The sequence below is a fragment of the Moschus berezovskii genome, chromosome 9 (genome assembly GCF_049115385.1).
Source record: "Moschus berezovskii isolate FMDL1 chromosome 9, NW_MosBer_1.0, whole genome shotgun sequence".
Lineage (NCBI taxonomy): Eukaryota > Metazoa > Chordata > Mammalia > Artiodactyla > Moschidae > Moschus > Moschus berezovskii.
Window position 1 is genome coordinate 25,919,800 of NC_142468.1, and position 12,223 is coordinate 25,932,022.

The following is a 12,223-nucleotide window of genomic DNA, read 5'->3' on the forward strand; positions in this document are numbered from 1 at the left end:
ATCTTGATAAAATGGACACGTTTCTTGAAAAATACATTTTACCAAAACTGACATTAAAAAAATAGAAAATATGCATGGTCCAATTTCTATTAAAAAAAACAAATGTAGAATCTGAAGCCTTCCCACATGTCTCCTGTCTCTACGAAAACTAACCTATATTCCTCCCCACCGCCCATCAAAAAAAAGACTTAAGGCCCAGACAGCTTCACTGGTGAAATTCTAACAAAGATATAAAATAGAATGGATTCCACTTTTATACAAACACTTTCTGAGAATAAAACTTTTCTGTATAACCTTAATACTAAAACCCTAAAGACACTGTAAGAAGGAAATATTACAGGTAAGCATAGCAAACAGTCGACTATGGCAATATGTGAAAAGGTTAATACAAATTCCAGGGAGAAAGCATCTGATTGTCAGACTGAGAAGGCTAGGAATATTGACTAAAAATCTCACTAAGATATTCTAACATAGGAAAGGAATATTTTCCATATGGAAAAGTAAGACATTCTTGATAGCACAAGGAATAATGGATGGAGGATTTCAAAAATAAAAGTAAAAATAAAAGGTGGGGCAAAGGTTATAGCTAGATGCTCTATACACTTCAATCCATTCACTTGCTATAAGAATAGAATCAGTATACTCTTTTAATGAAAAGACTCTTGCTCCTTGGCAGAAAAGCTATGACAAACCTAGACAGCAGATTCTAAAGCAGAGACATCACTTTTCTGACAAAGGTCCATATAGTCAAATCTATAGCTTTTCCAGAAGTAATGTATGGATGTGAAAGTTGGACCATAAAGAAGGATGAGCACTAAAGAACTGATGCTTTGGAACTATAGTGCTGTAGAAGACTCTTGAGAGTCCCCTGGACAGCAAGGAGACCAAACCAGTCAATCCTAAAGGAAATCAACCCTTTATTCATTGGAAGGGACTGATGCTAAGGCTAAAGCTCCATACTTTGGCTACCTGATGCGTAAAGCTGACTCACTGGAAAAGACTCTGATGCTGGGAAAGACTGAAGGTGGGAGGAGAAGGGGACAACAGAGGATGAGATGGTTGGATGGCATCACTGACTCAATGAACATGAGTTTGAGCAAACTCCAGGAGATGGTTGACAGACAGGGAAGCCTGGCATGCTACAGTCTATGGGGTCACAAAGAGTCGTACATGACTGAGAGACTCAACACAAGTACACTACAAATGAGACAAGCATTTATGGAGAAGGTTGCCTACAGCAAATCATCCAAACAACCAACAGGAACAAAGGCATCTCCAATTTCTAATACCAGTTTCTCAAACTCAAGTAAGATATGACCTATGAAAAACTGTATCAGTTTCCTTCCTACCCATGGCAGTGTTTCATACTTTTTTTGTATCAGACAACAAATTTTTGTTGTATCAGACAACAAATTTTTCCACTGGAAGATCCATGATTTGGCTCTAATCCAACTGAGGAGACTAGTATGTAGCTCAGAAACACAGGTAATTATACCTTCATGGTCTGTAAAATTTAGCTTATAGCTAATATCTAAATTCCAAAAGAAATCTTTTCTTTCCTAGACCAAAAAAAAAAAAAAGCTACAAATTCACACTGAATTTTTTAAAATTATGCTCCCCAAAATAAATAGAACTAGAATAAGGAATTAAGAGGAAAGCTTTCAATTAAGCACTCCTTAAATTTTACATGTTCTGTCCAGTTCTGACATCCGTCAATGAGGTTCACTGCTCATGGGGTTTCAGAACAAGTTTCAGTAATTTTCCAGGTGTTTTCTGCTAATTTCTATTCTGAGAGGCAGAATGGCAGGTTCAAATCCTAAGAATAAGAAGCAAAGATTCTGTGAACTGATAGCAATTTCACGTTAATAAAAGTTGAGACAAAACAAATATGAAATCTGAAAAGGCATTCCTGTAGGATGGTATGCTAAAAAGTGATGACTTCTAAGCTTTTAAAGAAAGATATTTTATATATACTCAAGATGCTGGCAATCAACAAGTAAGAAAAGGATGATTGGGGAAAGCCAGATAAAAGCATGAAGGAAACATGGAATAATAAGCAGATGTACCTTGGTACCAAAGCCACACAATTTAATCATTAATTAAGGTCAGCAACACCTCATCTCTAGATTAATACTGTATTTCCCAGTTAATTTCACTCCAGTCAAGTACATGACCAAATCTACCTGAAAATCTAAATCTTCCTCAACCATTTTCACAGTGACACTCCTCTGCTGAAAAACCAATCATGATTTCTTATTATCTACCAACCAAGCCTAGACTAAACTCTGGCTGTTCAAGACCACTACTATGTGACCTAATCTATTCAACATTACATCTAGGGATGACAACTGTGGGTCAAAATGGCTACAAATTCTTCGCAGTTCCTACTTCCACTCCCTACATGTGGAAAGTCCCTTTGACTTGCAAAGATTAACAGAATGTGGCAGAAGTGATACTGTGTAACTTTTCATGCTTGGCCTCAAGAGGATTTGCAGTTTCTACTTTTGCCTGCTTAGAATATTGCAAGGTAAGAAACCTGGGCTATCCTTCTAGAGAAGCCAGAAAGAGGGGAACCAGCTGATGGCCCCTTAATCACCGAACACGTGTGAGGTCATCAGACTGCCCAGTCACAATGAAGCCACCAGATGGCTACACCACATCGGTACCCCAGATATAATTGGTAAAACAGTCCGGCTGAGGACAACTGAAATTGAATAATCAGAAGCAAATAAATGTTTATTGGTTTATGCTACTATGTTTTTATTTTATATCTACACACACACATATATATAGAATACATTTTGTTAAGAATTCAATAAGAAAACAACTCAATTTGTAAATAAGCAACAAAACTGAGTAGATGAATAGCAAATAAGCACATAAAAAAATGCTCACCATCATTAATCATTAAAGAAATGCAATCTGAAACTATAATGAGATGACACTACAGATCGATTAAAACAGCTAAAGTAAAAACACCCAACAACAGCATGTGCTAGCAAGGGTGAGAGGTGTAACTCTCAAGCACTGCTGGTGGAAATGGAAAATAGTTCAAGTACTCTGGAAAACATCTGGGTAGCCTCTTATATAAAGTTAAAATGCACTTACACACGACCCAGCAATTCCACTCCTAGGGATTTACCCAAGAGAAATAAAAACTCACACACAGAAACTCAGGACAAATGCTTTTAACAGCTTCATTCATAATAGCCGCCAAAATGGAAATATTAACACCTTTCAACTGGTGAATGCATTTAAAAAAAACAACAACCTTGACACAAACATACTATGGAATACTGCTCAAAAATGAACTACCAATACACAAAGTAGCAGTGATGAATCTCAAATATACCACGCTAAATGGAAAAAAAAAAAAAGACTTAAAGGATACCTATTGCATGACTCTAGTTATATGACATTTTGGAACAGAAAAGAAACACAGAATAGAAAATAGATCAGTAGATGCCAGGGACAGAAGGTAGAATATAATTTTAACTACAAAAGGGAACAACAGAATTCTGGAGCGAGACAGAATTCTTCTATAATTTGATTGTGGTGCTGGTTACATGACTGCAAGGATCTGTCAAAATTCATAGACATTTATGCTAGAAGGAGTGAATTTTACCATATAGAAATTATTCGTCAACAATTCAGAATTAAATATACATATAGATACACACAGAAATACCCAAAGAATAATGCTTTTGAACTGTGGTATTGGAAAAGACTCTTGAAAGTCCCTTGGACTGCAAGGGGATCAAATCAAGTCAATCCTAAAGGAAATAAACCCTGAATATTCATTGGAAGGACTGATGCTTAACATGAAGTTTTAATACTCTGGCTAACTGATGTGAAGAGCCAACTCATTGAAAAAGACCCTGATGCTGGGAAAGACTGAAGTCAACAGGAGAAGTGGGTGGCAGAAAATGAGATGGTTGGACAACATTACTGATTCAATGGACATGAATTTGAGCAAACTGGGAGAGAGTAGAAGACAGAAGAGCCTGGCATGCTGCAGTCCATGGGATTGCAAAGAGTCAGACATGACTTAGTGACTGAAAAACAACAACATACAGCAACCTCCCCACGTTGCTCTAAAGCATTTGTATCCCTCAGAGTAATGATCTTCAAATTATTTTCCTAAATTTGTAGTCCTATCAACAAGATTAGCAAACACAAGCTAGAGGGTTGGGCAATTGCTTTTAAAACATGACTGTCCTGAATGTTTAAAAATTGTAGTTTCAGACTTCTGACTTCCTTTCCAATTTCAAGCCATATACCATATCTAAAAGAAATAATCTAACTTTACAAGACGTCTGAATTAGGTGGTTCCAGTAGTAAACAATCTGCCTGCCAATGTAGGAGACACAGGAGATGCAGATTTGATACCTGGGTCAGGAAGATCCCCTAGAGGAGGAAATGGCAACCTACTCCAGTATTCTTGCAGGGATAATCCCATGGACAAAGGAGCCTGGGGGGCTATATAGTCCATAGGGTTGCAAAGAGTCTGACAAGACTGAGCATGCACACATGCAGGCTTCTGGGTTACTTTCTAATTCCAATCCACATACCATATCTCAAAAAAATAATCTAGCTTTATAGACATCTGAATTAATTCTACACAGTCTACTTTCTGAACATATTTTCTTATTAAAAAAAGACACAGAAAGCTGAGTATGAAATATTACAATAACAGGAGAAAAAGAAACCAATGTCACTAGTACCTCTACTGCTCTTCCTTTGATATCAGGCAGTTTAAAATAAAATCTCTTTGGAGAAAACACAAATGGTCCTATCAATAAAGTTTATGGAAAGGCCTGAGGAAATTTTCTTCCCTAATTAATTACATATTTTCTTAAAATTATTTGTGTGTGTGTATACAGGCTCATTTGCTCCATCTGTGCTTTCAGATTGTATATATGCTATAACATGACATATTAAATGTCTATACTCTTAGAAGTTGTCTCTACATTTGAGAAGCTGAGAACTTAATTCTTCACAACATGAAAGACTACAAAGAAAGTGACAAGAAACTCAGGCTATTTTGCAGAAGGAATAACTCATATTAAGGCAAGTTTTCCTTCATGCAATAGAAACAAATATTGGATTGACCAAAAAGTTCGTTCAGGATTACTCCATGACATCGTAAAGAAAATCCTGAATGAACTTTTTGGCCAACTTAATGCCTGGCAGTTAGAAATAAGCCAACTGAAGTATCAGTATTTAAATTGAAATTAGGGGGGAAATTAGCAATTTTTTATAAGCCTAAATTAAGAGGCAACTCTTTTCAAGGAACAAAATTCTTACAAGGATTCTCCAAAATTAACTACTCTTGCTGATTTGCTACATGAGATGTTTAGTTGAGATTTCTGAATCATTTACTTCTCACTGGTTTCTACTCAAGGGTGAAAGTGAAAGTCACTCAGTTAGTCCATGGCATTCTCCAGGCTAGAATACTGGAAGTGGGTAGCTGTTCCCTTCTCCAGGGAATCTTCCCAACCCAGGGATCGAACCCATGTTTCCCGCGTTGCAGGCGGATTCTTTACCAACTGAGCCACAAGGGAAGCCCCTCTATTCAGAGAGGCAAAACAATTCACCAGTTCCATGGATATCCACTCAAACTGCCAGGATTCAAAGTAAGCACCATCATTTGTGAAAACTGTGATCTTGGGAAAAATTAAATCACTTAGTATTCTGTTGATTCCTTATCTGTAAAATGGTTATAAAATCAGAACCAGCATCCGATCAAAAAGTTGTGGAATTCAATGAGATAATCCATATAAAGTCCTTGGCACAGTACCTGGCACAAAATAAACTCTCAACAAATGACAGCTATTATTACTAACTTCTAATTATCAATCTTTGGTTCCCATAACAAATGAGTAAGACTCTTCTGAAAGACCATCCTTTCCATGATCCTCCCTGGCTCTTCTCAACAAGGAAATAAAATGATACACAAATTTCAATAAGTTATCTGTCTGCTTTCTAATTCCTGATTATCTTGTACTTTGTTGATTGGTACTACTCCTACAAATGATAGGGATGATGTTTCATTCATTGTTGTAAAACTCATTCAACACATATCCCAGCTTTCCAAAGAACATAAAGAGATCAAAAATAGTTATCAGGGTGAAGAAAAGTTATGGAACTAAACAAAAGGGAAGAACTGAGTTCTAAATAAAGAATGAAGGTCAGTGAGGGCAGGGAAGCACCAAAGGTGGATGATGCTGCCACCTACATCTCTTCATAGAATGTAGAAATGTGGAAGGCCATAGAAATGTAGGCGGCTCCTCGGCCTCCACGGCATTGCTCTCTCCAGCTCTCCAATTGCTCTGATAGCTCTATGCACAACAGAATGCTTCCATTTTCAGCTCCTCAGTTTATTTGTTTCTCAAAAAAGAAATGACTTTGTATTCTTTTTCTCTACACTACTTCCCTTAGACTCAATGACCACCTGTAGATGAGTCTCACTTTTTCATCTTCTTAAATCTTCGACTGCTGTCTTGAGAGACAGCAAGCACTAAATATACAATCACCTTCATATTTAAAAGTATGAGGAATGAGAAGATACTAAAGAACTTCTAAATTCAATAACTTTAAAAACAAATATAGAGATTATCTATTTAACACTATGTTCACTTGCTCCCTAAAATACAGAACTTTGTTTTTCCCAAAAGTTGATGACTTCTAACAGATATTTGTCATATTTTTTAAGACTAGAAGTAGCAATTATAATAAATCTCTAGATTCCAGATACAGTTGTTTTAAGAATGAATTTTTTTCATTTCATAATTTACAGTTAGACTTAGTCTCTCAATTATTATAACGTGTTTATTATAGTCCATGATGAACATTTTAATATGGACTAATTCAAATCATACAAAGCTTAATTTATTAAAATTTTCAAAATGCTGAAGATAATTTGAAACAAAATATAAGTACATAAATTGAATAGGTCAGTTTTTCTATACTAAAATTCAAATGTAAAACAAGATCTGCTAGAGTAATTCTCTATGCTAACTACATAGAGAAGTAGTACAGAAAGTACCTTACTATTTAAATTTTTGCAAAAATAGCAGTTTATAGAAATCATTAAGTAATTTTTTAATAGCTGACTGAAGCCCTGCACCTAAAAACAAAGTACAATATTTCACCATTCTTCCCAGTTTCTTAGAACCTACCGGAGAGATTCAGCCATTCGCCTCAAGTCTTCATTTTGCTGTTTTAAGCGTTCAAGCTTTGCCAAAATCTTGGACAGTTCTCGGCTAGAGTGATCAGGGTGGTCATTATCTCGTACCAAGTGACCACCTATATAAAATAGCAAGGTCCCCCAGGCAAAAAGAATGAGCATGATCCAACGCCAGGAACCAGTCCATGGCCGCATTTTCAGAGTTTCAACTCACTCTCCTGGGGTCCTGGAGCTCAAAGAATTAAAAACATCATCAGTCTCTTTCTAACCAGTGCAAAGGCTGTAGCCTTCCGTTGTTTCAACACATGATGCTTCAGAAAAATTAGTCTCTCCTGTAGTCCTATGGTGACTCTTTTCAAGAGATCCTCCTGGTGGTATGAGTAGGAAGTTTTATTTTCCTGTGCTTCATGGACTCTACATGCTGTGGAAAGAGAAAGAAATGTATTTAATTTATTTGGGATGTGTAAAATAGCATAAGCTGAGATTCATGGAGTTAAAAGAAATATATTGGTTTTAAGTAGCCAAAGGCTGGCAAATAATGTAACAAGAAAAAAGGAAAAGCTTTTACATCTCCATATTAAATCAAGGCTCTACAACATAAATTAATTAGCTCTAAGACTGAAAGTCCTCCAAACGCCATTATTACTTTTCCTTCTAACATCACTGTGCAATATAGCACATATACTGAGATTAAAAGACTGTATCTTTGAAAACTCACTCAAAACCAAACAAAATGTACTCAACTACATATTCTGGGCTAATATTTCCATTATCTCAAACTGAAACATGTTCTTTGTATGAGTGAATTCATTTCTACAAAATTTCAGTTCCACCCCCTTCTCACTGCTCAGCTGTCATCACACCATTTCACTCTGCAGGTGATAGGCAATTAGTCAAGTAAAGGTTATCACAGCCATTACACAGCTGGCAAACACTCCAAACATCATAAGCAAAGATTCATATGGATTATGGTAGATTATTCCTTTCTCAAATTTATTTTAAAATATCAACAGTTGCAATAGAAGTCTAATACCAGTTAAATTTTAGTTACTGTGCATCTTACACTACAAAATGGATATGCTTTCTCAGGCTAGGTTATTAGTTTCATTTGTCACTTCTACATCATTAAGCTTTGAATTTTTTGGAAACAAAACAATTTTCCCCCCAAGGAAAAAATTTGTAGGCAAAGATATAACTTTAATACCATTTGATAATTCCAGAGCTATGTAAGCAAAGTCTTATTTCCAGGCAGAGAGGTCCTTGTAAAAGAGAAGAGAGAAAAGAAATAGTTTCTATATACAAAACAATGTGATGGGTGCTTAACCGTTAATTAAATAGTTATGAAAGACTAGACAGAAAAGTTGAAGAAACGATTTCAACAATTAAAGAAAACTATTTTTGTCCTTTTGAATCCCACATCTCAATTTAAAAAATCCACCCTAATGGCCTAAGGGATATATTTAATTCAGTAAGTTGACAAAAGAAGTTTTAACGTTTGTGTTAATAATACTGACAATACATGCACCACTGTAAAATGCCGTGTTACCATATGTTGAACCTATAATACATTCTACTCAATACTAAGCTATACCAATAAGACATTTAAAGTGTTAAATCTTCCCCTTCATAGAAAAAGCTAACCTAGAAAGACAAATGTGATAAACAAAAGCACAGAGTTTTCTAAACAAGAATCACCTCAATAACAAATAATAAAAGATGTGCTGTAACATTTTACTTGAAATTATAACAATTATCATAAATATTCAAAGCCAGCAAAAGTGTAAAATAATTTGAACAGTAACAATGTTACAGAAACATAAATTTTGTCATACCAAGTGCTTTGGGATTTTATAAACCATCAAAAATATTTAAGATATTAAATTACTACATGGAAGAGGAGAAATTGTGCTCAGTTGCTCAGTCATGTCCAACTCTTTATGACCCCATGGACTGTAGCCCGCCAGGCTCCTCTGTGCGTGGAATTTTCCAGGCAAGAATACTGGAGTGGGTTGCCATTTCCTCCTCCAGGGAATATTTCTGACCCAAGGACCAAATCTGTGTCTGCGGCAACTCCTGCAAAAGCAGGCAGATTCTTTATTGCTGAGCCACCTAGGAAACCCATTAAATTACTGCACTTTACAGTAATATTGATATTGCATATGAGAAGCAAGAAATTATTATAGGAGCAAAACATGGTCATTTCTTAATTAATAGCATGATTTTAATTCTGTCTTTAGAGAGAATATTTCCCCAAAGTTTGTTGTCTTAACCAATATTTTAAAATGTGATCAACAAAAAGAAGCTGAAAACCAAGTAGCTTTCTATGTAATTTTCCTTAGTATGGTTTAAAAGAGCACATATGTAATTTTTTTCTTATCTATAAGGAATGGGTGTTTTCTTACCTATCATGTTTGTTTTTGAACTATACCAACCAAAATGTTAACTTAATGATTTTTATCCATGTTCACTGACATATCCAAAGTACTTAGAACAGTATTTAAAACTTAGTTACAAACATTTTTTAATAAATAAATGAATGAGTGAGTGAAGATGTCACAATGGCATGTGCCTCTATGATACATGATATAAAATCTGAGCACATCAACCTCAACTGCATTTTATGCTCCAGAAAGCACATATGAATGCAGAATGCAGAGGACGGTGCCATTATAAGGAAAATAATATCATTCAACAACTTTCAGGTTTATTATTATTAACATATATTTTACAAGATACCCCTTAAGTATTAAACTGGTCTAAAAAGCCAATAAGATCAGCAATCTTATGGTTACCTTTCAGCCATTAAAAGTAATTCTCTATGTCTTAATTTTCCTCATCTAGAAGACTCATTTTGCAAAGACAATGGGATAGCTGAAGGAAGTATGTACAGCCTTTGATATGAAAGCCACTCAGTTTATTGGTGCATGAATTTATTAATGAAAATATTTCAAATTTATTAGCAAAAATATTTCAACACTAACTCATGAGCTAATTTCTGGCTAAAATTTATAAACAGTATTTGCTGAGATTTCTTCTTTTAGTCGGTTGTTTTCTTGTCAAGTATTTATGAATTCATTTCTGTTTGAGATTCACATACTACCCTTCATCTGCAAAACAGTAAATGGATCAAAATGTGTCAGGCTTCCTTCTGAAACTATATTCCTTTATAAAATAAAACATTATTTTATACAAACAATTAAAATATTTTACACAATTTATATACCATGTGTTATTAAGGCAATTTCTAAAATGGCTATTAACGATCCTCGTGTCCTATATCCGTATCTTTTTGTAATCTCCTCCTTCTGAGTGTGGGCAGGACCTAAGGACTTACTTCTTAAATGGAATACAGTGAAAATGACAGAATTTCACTTCTGAGATAAGGTTACAAGAGATATAAGCTACCACACTTTGAGCTGTCCTGTCAAGAGGCCCGTGTGGAAAGGAACTGATTCCTGCCAATAACCATGTGAGTGAACTTGGAAATGGATCCTCCACCAGTCAAGCCTTGATACCACTGCAGCTTGATTGACATTTTAATTTCAGGTTTTTGAAAGATCCTGAGCTAGAAGATCCAGCTAAAGCCATGGCCAGATTCCTGGCCAAGAGATTGAGTGTTTTAAACCACTTAGTCTTAGGGTAATCTGTCATGCAGCAATAGATAATACATAGGTCTACTCTCCCTACCAGACAGTACCTGGTATTCAATTCACATGTTACTTTTTCTGTCCCCAGCAAGATGTACAAAGTCTGAGACACAGAGTAGGCATCCAAGATGCAGGACAGAACTGAATCTTAATCACCGTTTTCTTAATATCCTGTTAATACCTCTTACAAATGCTATAAAAATTAAATTCAATTTACAACAAATAAGATATTTAACAAAAGTATAATTATTAGTTTATAATATATCAAAAGTCTAAAAGTATTTCTATCAATGTTTACTAAACAGACTTCTTAAAAGATACCTGCTTAAAAGCAGAGATATTACTATGCCAACAAAGGTCCGTCTAGTCAAAGCTATGGTTTTTCCAGTAGTCAAGTATGGATGTGACAGTTGGACTACAAAGAAAGTAGAGCACCTAAGAACTGATGCTTTTGAACTGTGGTGTTGAAGAAGACTCTTGAGAGTCCCTTGGATTGCAAGGAGATTAAATCAGTCCATCCTAAAGGAAATCAGCCTTCAATTTTCATTGAAAGAACTGATGCTGAAGCTGAAACTCCAATACTCTGGCCACCTGCTGTGAAGAACTGACTCATTGGAAAAGACCCTGATGCTGGGAAAGATTGAAGGTGAGAGGAGAAGCGGATGACAGAGGATGAGATGGTTGGATGGCAACACCAGTACAACGGACATGAGTTTGAGTAAGCTCTGGGAGTTGGTGATGGACAGGGAGCCCTGGCGTGCTGTGGTCCATGGGGTCACAAAGAGTCGGACACAACTGAGCAACTGAACTGAACTGAAACAGACTTCCACTTCGAACCATGAAAGAATAACTGATACTAGATTTGTCCTCACATATAAACAACTAGAAAACTAAAAGAAAAAAATTTAGGAAAACAGTTTTCAGACACTGGGCAAAGGTCAGACAGGACTGTAATGCCTGAGAGAAGGTCAACAACCAAATGTAAGCCCTATGTTCACTGCAGGTTTCTAACTAACCTTTATTGAACACCAGGGCAAAAATGGATAACTCAAGCAAAGCACAGCTATCTTCTTGAGGTGAAAAGATAAGAGACAAAAAAAAGTTTAGAGAGTATAGCCAATTAACAATGTTTTAATAGTTTCAGGTGCACAAAAGAGTGACTCAGCCATACATAAAAAGTTAAAAACAAAAACAGTATGATACCAGCATAAAAACAGACACCAATGGGATAGAATAGAGAGTCCAGAAATACATGGTCAACTCATTTTTTTAAAACTTAACTTTGGTTAAAAAATATATTGTATTAAAACATTATCTTATTTTAAAATAAATAAAATTTTAAAATGTTAAGGGAATGTAAGGTGGCTGGAATGTGTGAGCCAGTGTA

The 12,223-nt window shown here is 35.6% G+C and overlaps 1 protein-coding gene across 15 annotated transcripts in view; it reads right to left on the bottom strand.

The window, feature by feature from the left end:
- Positions 1-12,223, bottom strand: part of FUT8 (fucosyltransferase 8) — a 452,301-nt gene that overhangs the window by 184,104 nt on the left and 255,974 nt on the right. For all 15 annotated transcript variants that reach the window (XM_088839526.1, XM_055437108.2, XM_055437112.2 and 12 more), the window contains one exon: positions 7,182-7,610. In XM_088839526.1, coding sequence (XP_088695652.1) covers positions 7,182-7,384 — 203 coding nt within the window. In that variant the 5' untranslated portion in view covers positions 7,385-7,610. The remainder of the gene's footprint in view (positions 1-7,181; positions 7,611-12,223) is intronic.